Source organism: Daucus carota, chromosome 1, assembly GCF_001625215.2.
Source record: "Daucus carota subsp. sativus chromosome 1, DH1 v3.0, whole genome shotgun sequence".
NCBI classification, from domain to species: Eukaryota; Viridiplantae; Streptophyta; class Magnoliopsida; order Apiales; family Apiaceae; genus Daucus; species Daucus carota.
Window position 1 is genome coordinate 24380759 of NC_030381.2, and position 20599 is coordinate 24401357.

General features: G+C 34.6%; 2 protein-coding genes and 1 long non-coding RNA gene across 3 annotated transcripts; all 3 read right to left on the minus strand.

The window, feature by feature from the left end:
* Positions 1 to 991: 991 nt before the first annotated feature.
* On the minus strand, positions 992 to 3097 carry LOC108199207 (uncharacterized). The gene is made up of 4 exons (XR_010289197.1): positions 2470 to 3097; positions 2207 to 2374; positions 1925 to 2121; positions 992 to 1777 (listed from the first exon to the last, which is right to left on the minus strand). It is a non-coding gene; the product is annotated as an uncharacterized LOC108199207 (long non-coding RNA).
* Positions 3098 to 7386: 4289 nt separating this feature from the next.
* Positions 7387 to 11799, minus strand: LOC108204325 (glucan endo-1,3-beta-D-glucosidase). The gene is made up of 6 exons (XM_017373705.2): positions 11565 to 11799; positions 10879 to 11253; positions 10092 to 10381; positions 8276 to 8599; positions 7765 to 8074; positions 7387 to 7667 (listed from the first exon to the last, which is right to left on the minus strand). The coding sequence occupies exons 1-6, from the start codon at positions 11644 to 11646 to the stop codon at positions 7633 to 7635; spliced, it is 1416 nt and encodes a 471-aa protein (XP_017229194.1). The 5' UTR covers positions 11647 to 11799; the 3' UTR covers positions 7387 to 7632.
* Positions 11800 to 14028: 2229 nt separating this feature from the next.
* On the minus strand, positions 14029 to 17333 carry LOC108204324 (transcription termination factor MTERF2, chloroplastic). Its single transcript, XM_017373704.2, has 6 exons — positions 16607 to 17333; positions 15892 to 16300; positions 15461 to 15676; positions 15057 to 15164; positions 14683 to 14957; positions 14029 to 14518 (listed from the first exon to the last, which is right to left on the minus strand). The coding sequence occupies exons 1-6, from the start codon at positions 17287 to 17289 to the stop codon at positions 14239 to 14241; spliced, it is 1971 nt and encodes a 656-aa protein (XP_017229193.1). The 5' UTR covers positions 17290 to 17333; the 3' UTR covers positions 14029 to 14238.
* Positions 17334 to 20599: the final 3266 nt, after the last annotated feature.

Sequence of the window (20599 nt, forward strand, 5' to 3'; positions counted from 1 at the left end):
GGGCTAACATATTTATATTTTTTATTAATTATCATTACGGGCCAGCGACATTTTTTGATTAAATTTATTAATCTTTTGCTTGGATATTAAATTTACATAATTATTATTTACTAATCTTATTAAATTTAGGAATATCACCCTTTTTTCTCTCAAAGGACAAAGTCTCACTTATTTCCTAAGATTTCCCTAATATCCACATAGCTTGCATGACAAACAGCAGGGTGCCCAGTCCATTCATTTTTTTTAAGAAAAATAAGTAACCAAACATGCAATCGATTTTAGAATTACAGTCATCATTTAAAAACTCGGATCAGAAAAGATGAATTTAAGAAGAGTATATCCAAGTCCACATATGAACATTTAATATATAAGGAAAATGTACAAAGCTCGACACAACTTTCACTTCGTCAAGTTACATAGATATTAGAATAGGGATAAATATCAAGTTGGTGACTCGTTTCATCTAAATGTATCAATTGAGTGACTGATTTCCAAATTGACTCAAATTTGACACTCATTAGAAAAATTTGTATAAAAAATATTACTCTATCGTTAGTAGAAATTTTGAAAATATTATATATTGAGTTTCACACATTTTTTGTGAATGGTATTACATCCAAATGAAAGATTCCGAGTCCTACTATTTTTGCTAATATTTTTAGATTTTTAAAATTTTATCAACTATTTATTTTTAATTTTTTGATTGTTTTATTTGATTTAAATAAAAATAAATAGGAGATAAACTTTTAAAAATCTAAAAATATTATCTAAAATACTAGAACTCGGAATCTTTCATTTAGATGTAATACCATTCATAAAAAATGTGCGAAACTCAATATATAGTACTTTCAAAATTTCGATTAATGATAGAGTGATATTTTTGATACAAATTTTTCTAATGAGTGGCTCATTTGAGTCAATTTAGGAATCAGTCACTCAATTGATACATTTGGACGAAACGAGTCACCAACTTGATATTTATCCCTATTAGAATATATAGAACACATTCAATAGATCATACATTGCATAAAATCCAACATAAACACAGGGGATCACATTGATGCTTCATGCAAGTAAATTTCTAAATAGTTGGTACTAAAGTCATTAGCTCATCAGAGGTCATTAGCTCATCAGAGGTACCTACGACTTGCCTGGCTGTATTCATTGCCTAGTTACATTTAGGACATTGGTGGCTTATCAAAGGACTTGCACAACTGTAACAAAAACCATATCCACACTTGCATCAAGGGGAAGGAAATTGATTAAACAACCATATAAATCAGCAATAAACAACGGAACTCATTCCTAATTGAAACTTATTATACAGAATCGCAGGCTTGTAGCTAAATTTCGGTCTGCAAAACATAGATGGCAAACATTCTAAAATTTCAAAACCTAATTAATTCTGCAAATAAACAGAGGGTTCAACCTGCATTGAAGGTCTGGAATCAAAGAACTATTCTCTGTTGGCTTAAACCAAAAAAAGCTCAACGCTGCGCCTAATAGAAAGGAACCTGCTGGAAAATGCTTCGTCTTGAGAAACATGTTTTGCCCTCTTCCAACTAACAGATTCATCTTCATCACCTACTCTATTCCCTTCACTACAATCCTTTTTCTGACTACTCGGTGCCACACTATTTCTCACACTCAAAAACGTAAAGAAGTGATACCCAGGTATCAACTCTATAACATTACCATTTTTAATCACACAACTCTCCCTTGACAAAAGCTTCTTCCTGTGATCACTTGATCTAACAACCACCGGGTTCGACCCTTCCTGCAAACCAAACACGTCAACCAAAATCCGTCATCACAATTCACTTTCCACTTTAAACAGAACAAACATCAGTGATCGATATCAATATATATACTCCACTCATGTGATAACCTCTACTGTACACAAGCAAAAATGTGTAACACTTACCGGTAAAGCAGAGTCGATGCCTTTGAAATATCCGAGCATATATGCGCTTATAAATCAACAGGGTCAAGAGCAGCAACCTCAACTTTGAGAAGAACTTGATCATCACTGATCTCTGGAACACTATCAACTGATCAATGTACTCATTTACTGCTTTGCTGTTCATGCATTTAGTTGCTCTGCAGAAGTTAGTTCAAGCACTGCAATTGAATTACTTTTACTTAGTAGATATAATCTAAAAATCACTTGTCCTGCAAGAGGAGGGGGGAGGAAGTGAATTTATACCTGAATTCCTGTGAGAGGTTGGAGATCTCGGTTAGAATCCAGGTGATGCCCGATAAAAAGCGCAGTTTCCCGGTCAAGGGTTGTCCTATTGCCTTTTTCTTCGTAATGCTGATTCACCAGGTCTTTAACCTTTTCCATCAACTGCTTGTCAATCCCATGGTTTTCAATCTGCAGATGTAATCTATCAGGCTAGTCATTTCTAATGCGATGTTTATAGTAGCTACGTGCAATCAACCAAAAAAGCAGTAACTGATTGTAATTACCTGAAAAGAGCCCCATTTTTCATATGCCTCGCGGAAAGAGGTTTGTTGATCTAAGCTTCGATCTGTGAGTGTGAATTTGCCAATTCCAGACTTGCGGCACTGTCATGACCCAATGCAACCAATTATAAATTCCTCAGAAAATTGGTAATCGTAAACCATTTCTGAGGCCAGCTGCAATTCATCAATCACACCGAAATGACTGAAAACTATCAAAAAGACCCACAATCCGGAGACACCAAGAAACTCAAAAATCAGAACACCCATCAAAGAATCACCAAATTAATAAACACTCAACTCCAATAACTGATCAAAATCACCGCACAGATACATATAAGCAATAAAAAAGGAAAGAGCTTGAGAATCACCTCGGTAAAATGGAACTATGAATAGAAACTCCTAAAAAATATACACACGAGCATATTATATCGAGCAGAACAACCTCAATTTTTGGTAGGGGACACAAATTTTCATCGATAGCTCAGACTATACATATTATGGCATGGAAAGCCAAAGGTCATGGCCAATGGTAACTGGTAAGCCAAAGTCCTGTAACGGAAATAATTAATAAGCAGTGAAAATAGAAAATAAAAAAAAATTGAAGCAAAATACAGGTAACTGATCAAAATCACCGCACAGATACATATAAGCAATAAAAAAGGAAAGAGCTTGAGAATCACCTCGGTAAAATGGAACTATGAATAGAAACTCCTAAAAAATATACACACGAGCATATTATATCGAGCAGAACAACCTCAATTTTTGGTAGGGGACACAAATTTTCATCGATAGCTCAGACTATACATATTATGGCATGGAAAGCCAAAGGTCATGGCCAATGGTAACTGGTAAGCCAAAGTCCTGTAACGGAAATAATTAATAAGCAGTGAAAATAGAAAATAAAAAAAAATTGAAGCAAAATACAGGATTACTACAAAAAGAGAAAAATTGGAGGAAGGATTGTAAGAGGTGCCACGTCAACCTCCTGAGATCTTCCTTTATATATATATAAGATTGGAAGGCTTGAGATCACCAAAATAGTATATACATGTGATATGTATATATGTGTGAATTTTTTTTTATTTTTTTTTATTTTTTGATAATGAGAATGAATCTCAACAAAAATGATCCGGCAATTCGCCGTGATAATTCTTTCATTCATGAAAGCTTATCATCTAACCATCGGACATGCAAGATGACCGGAGAAATTTAGATAATAAAACTTTAATGTCCGAAAAGAAAAATCCGTCTTCTTCCAAGCATCCTGAAAATATAAACAAAGGAAACAAGAAGAATATAAGTATATATATATATATATATATATATATATATATATATATAACTGATTATATATATATTATTAAAAAAATAAAGGATAATATATCCAATAACTAATAATAATTAACATCATGTGATTATCATTCAACTAGTGAAAAAGGAAATTAAGTAAAGTCTCAACCAAAGATGGATCTTTGGTGAGACACTAACGAAAAAGATAATATACCGAAATATAATATAACAATTATTAACAAGCCAACAAAGTGGCACATAATTGCAGCCAACAAAGTGGCACATAAATGCCTCTTACAAGCCAAAAATATGCCATCAATTATGGCCACCCATAAATGGTACAAAATTAGCCATCAATAGAGGCACAATTAACGTACGAGCTCATTAAATGACAATCAAGACAATTTCAAAAAAATTCAAATAATTTCCATATATACAAAAAAATCAACTTTAAAGTGATAAATGAAATTTTGATTAAGAAAATTAAAATTTTTATATAAAATTTAATTAAAACATCAATCAATAATGAGAATATAACAATTACTAAAAAGGTTGATATCTAAATTTAAAATATATATAAAAACGAGTCGATCACTATTTAAGGAAATATCGCATAATACAAATTCCCTATGTTACAACCAATATCATTAAAACATTAAATGCAAACCACCGTTAGACCACCGTCATCTCGAAAATACAACATGTTAACACTAAATCAAAACCTATATCTGCTTGTGGTTGCATAGAATTTAATCTTATGCAAGCAATATCAAAATGCACAAGATCTATATTATGAATAACAATATTAAAATTAGATGCACATATCTAAACTAGTTGAGAAACCGCGCGTTGCGGCGGCCTATAAAAAAGTATATTAATGATTCAATATTAATATTTGTAAAATGCTAATACTAATATATAAAATTGTAAAATTGGACTATAATTCATGGTAAAAAAAAATGAAAATAAATTTCTACACGTAATTAACAATTTAAAGCACGACGAATCTTAATTTTATTTGTGCTTTTTAAAAAAAGTAATCATGTTCTTACATTGTCACTTTCCTCCAATTTTTTTCCGATTGATTGTGCACAAAAACATTTAACTTAAATCTGTGAGATAACAGTCTATAACTACCCTTACTTGTAACAATAATACTGTATGAACAGTCTTCACTTAAAAGTTGCTTGAACGGAGAAAACAGATAATGATGAATAATATTTTTCCGTGTACAATGTAAATCATATAAAAAATTAACAACAACAAACATGTCCGATGAACAAAAGAAAATATTATAAAAGAATAACCAACAAACATACATCACTAATAGTTAATTTATTGATATCATCCATCAATATCATGTCAAGACTATATTTTTCTCCCGTGTTTGGATTTGTCGACTCCCACATAACGGTCTATAACTACTTTTGCTTGAAACAACCTTTATTTTTTTAATACCGTATAAACAGCCTTCACTTATCATTGTAGAAGATTGGCACCACCGAGTTAGAAATCGAGCAAGAAAATTATCACCAGAGAGAGGTAGGGTTGTGGTATTGAGAGAGAGTAAGTTGTGTTTAGATGATCCAAATCCCTACAACCTATAGGGCTATTTATAAGTGCAGAAAGACTTGTGTGTTACTCTTTTCCATAATTAAATAATCCGAAACAATCAGATTAAAACTTTCAAGCTGCTATATTCCATAAATAATCTGAAACAAAATCAAATTCTGAAACTTGCGAAAATTCCAGAAAATTAGAAAAATAGAACAGAGCGATGTGAGAGGCGCCACCTACACGCCCCTTGCTTCTCCTTTATATAGAAACAAAATCAGATTAAAACTTTCAAGCTACTATGTTCCATAAATAATCTGAAACAAAATCAAACCCTGAAACTTGCTTCTAATATATCCGAAACTAAAAAAGGTAGTTCTAATTTTTGATATTTTTTATCCAAAAATTTCAGTTATATAGAAACAAAATCAGATTAAAACTTTCAAGCTACTATATTCCATAAATAATCTGAAATAAAATCAGATTCTTGAACTTACTTCTAATATATTTGAAACTAAAAAAGGTAGCTCTAATTATTGATATTTTTTATCCAAAAATTTCAGAAAACTAGAAAAATAGAACGGAGCGATGTGAGAGGCGCCACCTACACGCCACTCGCTTCTCCTTTATATAAGTATATTGATTATCAACATATCACATAAACAAGTAAGATTGTGAATTAGAAAGAGTGCACCTTAATTTTGTGGAGTATGTTCACACAAAATGAGTCATTTTCAAATATGATCCGTCCTTTAAAGATATCCTTCAAAGATTATCTGCGAGAGACAACGGGGAACGGAGGAGGGAGGCGAGAGAGTTTGTTTTTTCACACACGGCTAGAGCCCGCTCTCGTATATATGTGTGAATTATCTCCAAAATAGTGATATATATCCTTTAATTTTATTTGATAAAAAGTAGATAGAACATTCCAAATCCATCTCCAATTCTTTCTTCTAAAAATAAGAAAGAACGGTCCTGCTAGGAGTCTGCCTTCCAACCTAAGCCCTTAGCTGAAGCACTGGGCCCCTGGCAATTGCAATTCAGGTTTCACATAATGATTGAGAACCCCAATTGAAGGTAGTCTGTGTAACATATCCAAATAGTCTTTTACCCCAGCAACAACCTTCCTAAGACCTTCATTATCAGCCTATGACCCTTCATAAACGACCCTAGCAGTCGTAGTCCAATCAATTGCTAGCAGCCTTGTAATCTGGACTTCTTCTAGGCGAGTTCTAACTAAGAGTAGCCCTAGAAAGCTATGAAATGTAGGCATGGAGCCCTGGCTATACAAAGGCCTTGCGAAACCCTTCAAATAGGCGGGTTATAAAATAAGTCCAAGAAGATTTTATGACACAACAACTTGAATGTAAAAATAATTAATTTAATAAAACTAAAATCAAAATTTAAAATAAAATCAAATCTTAATTAGTCAAAAGTTTTTATCTAAACAACAATATTTTTAATAAATATATTAAAAAGATGATAATATAATTAAATAAAATTATATTATATTTTTAATAAATAATAAATTTTAAATTTTTATTTATGCCATGCTTGACACGGGTCACAAGTTAACAGCTCAAAAAACATTTAGGTACTGTTTGGGGTTGCTGTTGCAGACAGCAACAACATCTTTTTGCTAAAAAGCAGGTGAAAAACTGTTTGGTAAATTTAAAAACAGCTTTTCAGAACAGCAAATTTTAGCTGAAAAGCTGATTTTAGGAAAAGCTGGTTCTCCCATGCTTTTTGAAAAATTTGTTTACAGCTTTTGGAGGAAACTGTTACAAATTTCACTATCAAAACTCGCTAAAAAAATTAATTTTTTTATATTATAACTTAAAATAAACAAATATCAAAAAAATTACCAAACAGTTATCTAATTTCTACAATAGCACTTTTTTAACCAGCACTTTTTCTGACCGCACTGCAATTTTTAACAACACTCCCAAACTGACCCTTAGACCAATTTAACGAAGACAATAATCCTGACCCTTAGACCAATTTAACGAAGACAATAATCCTAAGACCCTGAATGTGATCTGAACCACTTGTAACTCTATATCAACCTTACCCGGATTGAATTGACAACACTCATACCATAATATATATGAGAAAAGTGATATAAAACAAGATTTTATTACAATCAACTTATCCTGAATTACCATAAAAGAAAGCCTTATATTGCTCTCATAATGCAATACTAATATACTAATTATATATATATATATTCTAACAAATGAAGCTACATAGATATATTCATTATTCTGAACTAGTTCACAAAAAATATCATCCCCTGTACTATGTTCATGACCATTTTAGCCTTCAATTTCCACCTGGGTAGTTACAGCCTGCATAACCTACAAACAAATTAAATCCAATCCATCAGAAAAGCTATTTTCTCTCTCTTCTTTTCTTTTATCTAATAACTATAATAACTATATGAATAAAACTTACTTGGATTGGTGGAAGAAAGAGTTGCAGTTTGCACGAAATCACAATCCCATGAATTTTTCCCAGAATTTTGATAGTAAAGATTCATTGCATATGCAGCATGAGCTTGTAAAGTAGCTGGTTCATAGCAAGCGCCACCTGGTTGAATAGGGCTACAATCGAGGCCATGCCCGCAGACATAGTCGAGATTTGATTGTAACTGAGCATCGGAAACACCAGGTTTGGGGACACACCAGGCTGCAGCCTTTGGTGATGGTGTAGCTGGGGTTGACGGAGTTTTTGGAGTTTTAGGAGTTGTCGGAGTTGCTGGAGTCTGGAGAAAGGGTAAAAGAAACATGCAAAGTCGTCATCACAGTTAACAGTTCTAGCACTTCTGGGTTTGCCAGATTTCAAGAAAAACGATAGCATCTTATAAGTATCTTAGGACTTCCGACTTCAGAAATCACAAGCCAAAAAAAAAAAAGTTCGAAGTCAAGTAATTAATTAACAACATAAATAAAAGAAAAAGACTCACCTGGCTATTCTTCGTGAGACCAACATCATAAACCATGGAAAGATCCTGCTTATAAAGCCCAAATGCACGCTCTGAACCAGGTCCGGGCTTCAAATTCTCATCGTAGAGTGCAAAAATGTAGGTGTCAACTGATTTCCCGGGCATCAATGGAGTTCCAACATTTGACCTAAGATGGTTGATCAAATTCCCGTTGTAGGCTTTTGCATTTTCCACACTAGTTCCAGACTCATTGGGGTCACCCTTATAAGGCCAGCCTGTCTCCGCAACTACGATCTCTATCTCCTTAAATCCCATTGAATTCAAGGCCGATTTTACAGCATCAACCTACACAAACATAACAGTAACCATTTAATAATATTGTAACTCTATAATGTAGATATGCATCAATGCCTACATGCTATGCTGGACTGTGAAAATTATGCACTCTTCAAATTAACTGGTTCGTCAAAATGAAGAAACCTATGCAGGCCTATTTATGATGCGTGCTTAGCACGGGAGGATAGTATATTGTAATTGGATTTTGTTACTGTCAAGACCCGAGCCCTCCATGGACTTGTAAAAGTTTCACAACATGAGACTGGAAACTATGTACTAATCATATCAACAAATGGAGTGTGAGCTAAGTGAAGGTTGACATTAAATCAAATCAACAGTCCAGGACGTACAATGCTAAAGTAGAAACCACATGAATCACATTGAGTGGTCCCCTAATTCAAGAGCTGGAAACCAATTTACATTATCGAAGACAAATAATTCTTTGAGGCAATTATGTTGTAACGCTTTCTGTGGATATAGACATGTCACCAACCACGAAAAACCTGTTTTGAGATGCTCTAAGCATCTAAACATACTATCATTCGACAAAAAGGCAATATACGGTTAATAAAAATGCTGTAGACAGAATGCTAGCTTTCAAGATATTAACCAAAATCATGAGAATCCATTTGAATTGTGGTCGGTAATTTGAGGAAGGTGGCTGTATAAAAGCATGGAAGCTGTGACTAGACCAGAGTAAGAAAAAACTACAAGATACAAATCTGATCCTATAACACGGAAATATTAACCAAGGTAAAAGTAATAAATTGATATTTTTGTAATCAAGTAAATATGACACCAGATTAGACATTTGGACTAGTAACAATGAATATTGTCATAATCAAGTAATTTGAGACTAGATTAAGCTAAGTGTTATGCTTGTTGTATGTATGACAAATATGCTAAAGTAGGTAGGACAGTAATTTATCTGACAACATTTTGGTATATCTACTTTTTCTCGTGCAAGCCATTTCAAATAATTTCTATCAACTTCTGCTCAAATAACATCAAAAACAGAAGTTTAATGTCATAATCTAAGGGAATCAGAATATTAGATCTCCTTTATACAGAAAGCTTATTTCCAAGACTTTCGACACCTGATCAAATATTTATGCAATGAACACTTGGCTGGACCAAACACTAACAACATTTTAATCCTGAGACATAATATATACAAGTCGTTTCCTGAATCAGACTATTAGAGACACAATTTTCAATTTAGGCTACAAAGTGAAAATCCTAATATGCCATTACTTTTACTAGGCAGATGTGGGAATATATTTTTCTTGTTCTTGGCTAAATACAGATGCAGGAATATCACGGTATTCTTTATACATCTTACTTTAACATCAGTGAGTATATTTGAAATATGAAAAGTACAACCGGAAACTATAGATTTAAAATTGTTTATCAAAGTTTTGACAAAACAAAAATTGTATATCAAAGTTTGGTATTGCGGACATTGCATAAAACATGAACAGTTTGGTTCCATTATACTTACCTGGGCATCAAACATGTTCATGTACTTAATACCACTAGCGGAGTCCACTCTCCCTGCATTAGGTTGAAATAAACAAAATGCAAGTGTCTCTGGCCTTGGATCGCTTTGGTATGCGAAAAAGGGATATGGATTAATCATAAAAGGTGAACCAGTGGCTTTTTGAAACTGCAGCAATGCTTTCATTGTGTCGCCGAATCCGGAATTAAAGCTTCCTGATGATGGTGGATCAGAATTGGCCAACACAGCCATTGAATGTACAGTTGAGACCTTGACCTTGCCACCCAAGGAAGCTGCATGAAGTCATCATATGATCATGTTAGTAGAAATAATATCAAACTTAAGTCAAAGCAAAAGAAAAAAAATGTAGAATTCTTTTGTAATCACACTTCAAATTATTAAATGAACATAGTGTATAGTATTCACATATACGATTATCATGACAACTGTATATATGTATTGAAAAAGTTTAGTACCTTTGCTAAAGTTACATTATGCACATGTAAATTTTAGGAATGTGATCCTACTTTATACTATTAAAAGTTCCAATCAGCAACTAGCCAAAAAAGTATCAATCATCCACAATTTGACCCTTTTTTCTTTAAAGGTGTTCTGAGACATATCCTCCCCAACCCACACTCATTCTGCGGAAAATTACCAATGTTAAGAGTCCATTTTTAAAATTATTTATTCTTTTAAGCTAAATTAATTTTACACACTTAAAAACCTCCTTCGGCCAATGGCTCCGACAAAACAAACACAAACTCGAAAATATAGAGCAGAAGGTGACCTGCATTAAGGGCATTTTGGATATTTTGCATGGCAGGCAAGAGCTGGGACATGAGTCCTTGATCACCAGAAGTCATAACCTCATTTCCAACAGTTATAACATCAATGTTACTAGCCGGGTAAAACGCGAGCACATTTGCCCCGACCCACTGCCCCGCCACATTCGGGTCGGATGCTATCCCCGGAATCTCTCCGTTTGCCAATCCGATCACGATCCCAATTCCAGTATTCGCCAGCGCCTTCACAATTGCCGGATCAGCATTGTAAAGTCTAACTTTTCCGATCGCAGTCGACTCAAGAAGCTTCGCCGTCACCGCCGGCGCCGGTAAATTGTCGGCAAGTTGACCGTAATTCACACCAATAAAAGATTGTGAACCTGCCACAAATCAACATACTAATCTCAACATAAATGCAACACACACACACACAAATACCATAAATTACAATATTACATACTAAATCACAATCATTTCCTTAAGATTATTACTTTCACTCAACAACAAATCAAATAGTTCAATTCTTTTTAATACCCACTTTCAAAGATTCAACCTTTATCCACTACATCATCAAAATTCAACCGAAAAAGCAAAAAGATCAAATTTTTATTGTGTTTACAAGAAAAAGATCACATGGGTCATAACAAAAATCATAGTATAGAACTTAGGGGAGCTTAATTTGGATGCTTACTTGCAAAAAGTGAAGATTGGAGGAGCACAAGTAGATAAAGGGAGAGGCTGATGAAGACATGAGAATTAATTGTGATGGCCATAACTCAACTAACTTGAATGTGATGAGTTTAGTTGCAATGTGTTGTTAGAGATATGTGTGTGTACACATAATTGAGTGTGTAGTGAGGGAGGATAGAGATGTGAGGACGACAAGGGAAGTAGTAGATTGTGGAAAAATAAGTCATTGCAGATTTGAAATCTAACGTTATATTTGGGCCCATCATGTTAATTGTTTCACTTGTGTATGCCTTCTACTTTGCCTGTTGTTCTGTTATTATTACTGATTTATTTTTACAGCTACACGTTTGTAACCGTGTTTCATTAGTAAATAGCGTTAACTTCTGAATCTACCACAATTGTTTGCATAATAAAGTCTAAAAATTTTGAAGGTGACCAATTATAAAATATTAAAAAATTGAGCTAAAATTGACATATAAGCGGGGATGTATGTATTATTCTCACTAATCTTTAACTTTACAAGAGGAGTTCAGTCTACAATTTCCGATCCCTTATTCGTTTTTGGGTTCTTTTGTGTTTTTGTCTTCATGAGCTGGAGGCTAAACATTAAACCCCTTCAAAGTAATGCCGAAGTTAGAGATCAGTAAGAATGATACATACATTCCGGCTTATATCTCAACATTGTCTTTGCTTGTTACATACTTGCATTGGTTTATGTTTGTGAAGTGCAGAGCAACTTAGCAAGGAGGTTCTAAAAGATCTTTTGGCAAAATATGGAAAAGTGATGGAGAGGAAAAGGCTAGGATGATGATGTCCATTGAACATTCAAGGCATGCAATCATCAAAGACTATGACATTCCGATTAGTCCTCAACAATTTATCCGAGAAATTAGGCCAATGTATCAACAGAAGTGGGTCTTTCACTTGTCATCTTGTGCCAATTTAAGGATCTCGTAATTTTGCCACTGGAAAACTCCACATGGGAATATTGCATACTTTGTAAACAAACAATGTTACAAACACAAAAACTTTGGCAATCCCATTATAATTAAAGGTATAATTCAAAGAAAAAATTGTTACAGAAACCTGATTCCAAGAAAAGGTTTAAAAAACCTATGTATATATACTTCAATGATATGAAATAGTTGTGTAATAATACTCCATCTGCAAATATTGCAACTGATTTGAGTGTGGTTCGTGATAGAATGGGTGTCGATGCAGCTCGTTTCTTGGTGGTAGAGATTCCCTGTGAGTCGATTTCCCTTTTGCCCATGTATTTTATAGTATTGTAGCTTTCAAAATAGTCTGCACTGTTTAATCTCTAGGTAAGCTCTCACTGATATAGTTAGTATGTTTAATGTTTGTAATCTATCAAAACGCAACACTTCATTCCCAGGAGAAAGGGTACTGGTAGAGGGATATAGTTTATCTTATCAGTATCAGAAACAATCGATCTCTCAATTTCTTTGTCAGTACTGGGGCAGTTTGCTTGCTTTGCCATTTGATTTTCTGTCGTTTTCTCTTCCCTGAATCTTCTTAGTGACAATTGAGTTGACAAATATGAATCTGATTATTGTTCAAATGTTTAACATTGCCTTCTTTAATAAGAGTTCTGACAATTGTTAGAATGATTAGGAGAGGGAATGTCTGGCCTTACAGTCATTGTCAGTATTCATCACTCGACACTTCTGCTTTGTTTCCTTTGAACATTGTTAGACATCACATTAGAGATTCCAACTGTTTAATTAACCAAACTTTCCATTTGCACAAGTATTCAGTTCCCTTGGAAGTTAAAATGACGTCATATTTCAATGTCTGTAAATATGCGAACTGGAAATCATATAAAGAAAATATTGTAGTGGAAATCATGGAATTCTCAATCTAACACTGTGAATGATATTGGATAGGGAAATATGTTGAATGACAAAGAGAAAGTTGAAGACAAACTCTTATTGCCAGCACTGTGTTGGATTCTTCAGCTTTCACCAATCATGCCTGCATGCCTCCTTTTCTTCAAGCTGCGGTTTCAAAGATTAACTGTGCTGTAACAGAAAGTCATTGATGAGCTAAGATTTAGCTTTTCATGAAATTGTCTTGCATTTACTAAAGTGTAGATCAGGAGATATTATGTTTTCCGTCAAATGTTGCCTTACCATACTTCAATTGTATTACAATTTTGTCACGGTAGAGCACAAAAATATTGTTGTTAGTTCTTTGAGCTGGTATGATTTACCCATCAAGTCAGATCGAGGTTCCCCATTCCATAAAAAATTACTAATTCAAACACCATCACATGGATTTTATGGATTTTGAGGTTCCGATTCACAGGGCTCATTACCCATGAACCAAACACCCCTCCAAGTTTAATCAAGCTTAAATTCGACATGCATCGTAGCCAAGATAATGGTGCAAACATTGAGTTTACAAAGTCTACGGAAATAAAATGCAACAAAATTAGACTTGGATCAAGAAACAAAAAGAGAAACTTATTTAAAAAAATTCTTTGTGTGGAAATACTGAACTTTTTTCAATTGATCAATTATAATATGTACAGACTAATGGACTATTATCTGGAAGTCGGTATTTTGACTTTAAGATATACAACTATGCTACATTACAGAGATGCACCCTCTCACTGAAATACGTGTTAAAGGACTTGCAGAGTTGTGTTCTAACTACATTGTCTGCGTAATAGTCCCAGAATCTGAGGAAGGATAGTCATGGTCACATGCATCAACTGGTATATTATCTGTGTAACCTTCAGCTTGAGCCTCTGATTCTGCAGCGCCGTTGAATCCAAGCTCAAATTTCCGGCGCTTTTCAACCGCTTCCTGAACTCTTTTATCAAAATCTGTGTCTGGCTCCAGCATGTACCGGAGCTTAAAATTAACACGATTTTCTACCATAATCTTGTGCCTAGGGATTATTCGGCCTTCCAGAGAGTAGCTAAAAAACCTGGTTATGTGAACATTATTGTCATCAGATGTTTATCTAGGCTGTTCTTATTTAACACTTGAGGTGCTTCAGAGTTCAAAATATTTCAGATTAGGGATACTTGCATATGCACGATACAGTAATATTTATTCAAGTAAAGAGTGCAAAAGAAAGATGATATGTACCTGGGAAATTCGATAAGATCATTTAGAGGGCGGACCATTGTTCTTCGCAAGTATTGGTACTTGGGACGAAGTACATCTGTATTGTAACGCAGTAGCATGGGGAAGTCGGCTATCATCTCACCCAATACCTTAAGTCTAATTCCAAGAGACAGGAAGTATTTCACATTAGGATCCAGCTTCTTTGAAATGCTACATCCCAAAAGCTCAGGCCCTAATGCAATCACCTTTCCAATGTCCTTTTGGGTTACTCCAGCTTTTGTCAACAAGAATATCACCTGTTAAATTTTTCATTTTTCACAGAAAATAAAGAACGTGAAAGGGGAAACAAACTAGAAGTATCCGACAAACAGAACAAGAAGCATGAAGGAACAAACCACTGGTCGTATCTTCTTGTAAAGGCTATAGGTTAGTAAATGAGGGAACTTGACAAGTACATTGCCAATAGCATCATCTTGAACTCCTATGTCCCTCAAAAATTGAACCTGTACAAAGAAGAGATGCATTGCATCAGTTATATCCCTATACTTATAAGTCACTATAGTTCTTATATTGGCTTGTCTTCCTGGAATATAAACCTATAAAAGAAGGTGCACCAGAAGTAAAACCGAAAGAAATCACTTTATTGAATGTTAACAAAGTTTTAAAATAACACAATATCACCCTGTAAAATTAGCCAAAAAAAAAACCCTAAGGAAATTGGAAGAAAATTAGAAACAAAAAAAAGGTGGGTCAGATCGAGCAGATTTTCTTGATTTTCCATCAACTTCTAACCACATACCTTTGGGACAATGTTGCTCTCCAAGTCAATACAAAAAAGTATCGGTTTTGTTGTAATAATTCTTCTCATGCCCTCTCGTGAAACCCCATGGTAGTATAGGTATTTTACCAGAGGCTTCCATCTTTCTTCAATGCTACAACCCATCAAATGCGGCTTAGATGCAAGTAATCTGCCAACTTCTTCACTATTGAGACCGAACTCCTTCAAGTAAGCAACCTGAATGACAAAAGTTGGATGAGATTTGCATCATCACAATTCACACATAAGTTGCTGTATTATCACTTGAGAACAACGTGCAACACAACCAAACATGAGACAACCATACCCCACGTAAAAGGATTTGACAAGCAGTGCCAAGGAATTGCCGCTGATATATGATACTACCTAGGAGCAAAAAATACAATAAGGTCGTACTACCATCAATAAGTTACCTTTTGGTTCATCTCTTCGAGAGATAAGTAACCAAGCACTTTGGGGAAGTCGTAAACCATTGTTCCAAAATCATGGTAATTCATTCCCATATCCAAATAAAATTCTGACCGGATCTTCACTTCTTCCAAGTTCATACATAGCAATTCAGGACACCGACTCATCACATAGCCCATCCATATTCTCCTAACCCCATTGCTCTCTAAGTAGTCAACAATCTCATCCATTTCTTTTCTGCTTCGCTCCAATATATCTTCTCCTGCTCTGATCATCACAATTCCAATGCTTCTTCCTTTCACATGGATTGTCTTGAGCCACTCAGCAGTTCGTGTAATGGAATCAAGATCTCCTCTTGACTTGCATATGATTTTCCCAATATGTGGATACGGCAGCTCATTGTGTTTCAACCACCTAAAAGAATTCATTCCACACAATTACAAACAATACCTTGTATTTTACCTGCCTAAACCGAGTACAAACTAGCTCCAACTACAAGTATGTCTCAAATATCTTCCACTATGTAATCTTATATATAAAGGAAAGAACTTTCTTAAATCGGACAGAATTGTCAAACAACTCACATCCAAACTAGATAAAACAGTTACAATAACACATGCTCACATCCAAAAGCAGGCTACATATATCAAACAAGACCAAAATCACAACTCATATTTCAACCAAAGATTACTAAATTAAAATGTGTATTAGTCAATGTACCTGATCACTGGCACAACATTAGAGTCATCAATGACATACTTAGCCCGAAAATTAAAAGATGAACCCGTGAATTCGGGCAAATTCTTCAAAGAAGCAGCTTGAATCATAACAAAGTCAATAAAATCAGGCAGCCTAGAAGCCAAATTAGTAGCATAAGTAATCCCAAACTTGCCCTTTACCATTGCCTCAACAAAAATCTCCATAACCACTTTTCTCCTAATCTCAAGTGCCTTGATCAACATCTCTCGATCCACCTCACCACTATCATTATCCTTCAAAAGTTTCCGTATTGGCGGCATAGAAGAGTAACCAGCCACATCCACACCCTCACCAACATCGCTAGGAGAATGGGGATAAATTGAGCCAGGAAATTGAGGGGTTCTCTTTCTAGCTAGTGACAACTCAAGAAGCTCTTTGTTGGCCATTTTTTCTTCATGGGGTTGCTTAAAATAAGCTTCTTGATGGGGTTGGTCTTGTTCAGGTGGATTTAAGTGGTGAACGAGGAGATGGGTTGATTTTGAATTGTGTCTGCGGTGGTTTGTGGGCGGAGTTGTGGTGGGGTCCCTGGCAGAGGACAGACAACAGAGGTGGGTTGGTTTGATTGCGGCTCCGGCGATAATTAGACGGTAGTTGTGGTGGTGGAAGATGATGGAGGAGTGGTTGTACTGTGGCTGAGATATCATCTTCTTCTTTTTAACTGAAATTGTGTTAAGACTACTACTAGAGTACTAGTGTCATAGTCTGTATATTTTAGAGTTAATTACAGTTTGTAACCCCTAGGATTGCTCCAAACGCACTTAAGATCCTGAACTATCAAACGTGACATAATGCACCCTGAACTTTACATTCCTGTGCAAGTTGTAACCCATAGTCACTATTCCGTCCAAATATGCTGTTAACTTTAACTGTTTGAGAGGTAACAGTGTGTATATTAGTTTCTAACAGCTACTTTACCTCTTGTGACCCCTCAAAAATTATTTATTATACTTTGAAATTATTTCTGAACACACACAACGATTTAAAATAAGTTTTAAAATATGTATCTAGATTTAGAATCTGAAAATTTATCATTATTTTTACATAAACGATGTAACTTATTTTAAAATTTTAAAATAAATACATATTTTAAAAATTATTTTAATATTTTTTACATCGTTGTGTGTGTTCAGAAATAATTTCAAAATATAATACATAAACTTTGAGGAGTCACAGGGGGGTAAAGTAGCTGTTAGAAACTATTATACACACTGTTATCTCTCAAACAGTTAAAGTTAACGGCATATTTGGACGGAATAGTGACTATGGGTTACAACTTGCACGGGAATGTAAAGTTCAGGGTGCATTATGTCACGTTTGATAGTTCAGGATCTTAAGTGCGTTTGGAGCAATCCTAGGGGTTACAAACTGTAATTAACTCTATATTTTATTACTGCATATTTTTAACATTGGCGCCATTGTATATGATTTTTCTACATACATATTTTAAAAGATTTTTTTTATATAAAATTCAGGTGTTTTTAATTTGGATTTTAAAAAATATCAGAGTTTTGGCTATTCAAATAAAATTTAATATTATACTATAAAATCTGGTGTTATTCAGAATTTCAAATTATGTTTAAAAATTCGATAGTATTCAATTGAGATTGTTTAAAATCCGTATTCAAGTGTTGATCTCATAAAATGATGGATTTTGTTGAATTGTTCAGTCTATTTTATGATTTTTAAAATCTTATCATAATCAATGAAATTTTGAAATATTGTCCTTATATTTTAAAGACTCTACATCAATTATGTGACATTTTATCTAAAATCCGTATAAAGTCAAAACCAGATACAATCAATTAAAATCCATACACTATATATAATTCATTAACATCTAATACACCCATAATTTTCAAATTACATGTAACTCATACTATAAATCAATATCAATCAATCATCAATATTCAATATATTTTTAATGAATGTTGGTGAAGGATTCCCTCTTTTATATAGAAAAGGTTAGTTTGGTAATCTTATAAGTTATATCTATTGGAAAAATCTCATTTCTGCCTCAAATTATATTCGTTTATGATTTTATCTGAAATATAACCGAGATTTATGTCCCAACTCATTTAGGTTTTGTATATCTTTTTGGTTAAACAACAGTAAAATCTATTCAATTTTACCCGTAAAAGTCAAGAGTGGTGGTTGAGTGTGTTTAAGGGTGACTGACATCAAAGAGATATTTGATTATTCTTGTGCTCTCAACTATCGATATCCCTTTAATGTGTGTACATGTATTTATAGGTATGAAGTCATATGTAGTTTCAGGAGATCAGCGCAATTAATTCGATTATAAATAGGCCTCTTCGAGATAAGACCACAACCAAGACGGTAGCTTACCAACCAGTCTTCTAAGATCTCCAAAAGTCTTTCGCCAAAGAGGTTTCAATATGCTCAGAGGGAGAATCCTACTCCGTTGAGGACTAGTCTTGAGGTCAAATACCTGATTTTTAATCCAAGTACATAACGGATTCGACATTATTCCTAACTACCGGAGGTAACACAACCGTCCCTTTTCGTATCATGGAAGGATTCGTCCAGTAAAGCCCTGATCATCTTTGAGGTGTAAGGATGAGCCCCTACCCTTGGTGAGGATACTCACCAGAATATAGGGTAAGGTCTCCCTATAAACAATTAGGACATACGATCGTCTCAATTTCGCGATGAGTGTAACTTACCAGAATACAAGATCCAAACATATGATCATACTTTATACCACCTTGGAGGGTCTTCAATAAGAATTGTGATCACCTCAAGCACCCGCACGAGGACAACCCGACATAATACAGGATTGAGGATTGCATATCATGTCGGATGAGCTCTGGGTGCCTAAGTCTTCATATCCTATGAAAGGGTGATTTTCATATCCTCAGAAGTATAATCTCCATATCTCCGGAAGGATCGTCTTTATAACCGCATCAACACAAACATCATGCTTCCAAGATCAAGCCCTTAAAGAAGCGTCTAGTGTCTTCTGGAGCCACATTACGTATCTTGTCGAACTATCAGTGTCAGGGTCGCCGCCTCCTCCACATGATTCGAAAGGGCACGCCTCCACGTCATGACCATGAGGAAAAGTCAACTCAATGTTCACCTATTCTGCCCAACCAAGCATGTAACCGGCCTAACAACGATTGACTAGATTTTGGCTAGAACAAATACTTCCCATGCTTGTTAAGTATTGAAGATATCAATGAAACTTTCACAAACGAAGCTCATTAACTACATGGTCACTCAATCCTTCCAAAACAAACACGCGCTTCAAGGTGGGACGCGCCCTCCAGTGACCCATTCATTTGCAAAAAACGGACAACTTTAATCTCCGATCATTTAAATCAAATATTCTCTTGAGAATGCTAAGAGTTCCAACTATTACAAAAAAACATTTGATTTCGAAAGTAGAAAATTATTGATGGGAACAGGACATCTGGCCTATCAACGCTGTCAACTATAATTAATACTCCTCCCCGTCCACTACTTCTCTCCTTATTGCTCCATTCCACCACTGTCACTCTCATTTTTCTGGTCAAAATCTCATTTCTCAGCCGTCCATTCGCAAAACCAAGCTGATGAAAGTATTTTTCCCATCGAAAGGTACATGTTCATACCTTAATCGTCAAATTACACGAAGTAAATGGAAGATTATAAGCATCTTTAACTTGAACAATTTAACTTCGTTCTTGTTATTCCCGTTCATTTGTATGTATATGTATATATCTATAAAAAATTTCTTTTGATTCTCAATTTCCACTTGTGCATACACCTATATATATTTGTGGACTTTAATCCAATCACGATGCCACCTCATACTTAACTTACTCTCTTCAAACTAAATTTCACGTAGTACACGACAGAGTTCGTACTTTCTTCGTAAGCTAACAGCCTGTAGGTTCGCCTTTGCTCACATTAATCTTATTAACACAACTAACAATTTTAAATGCACATTTC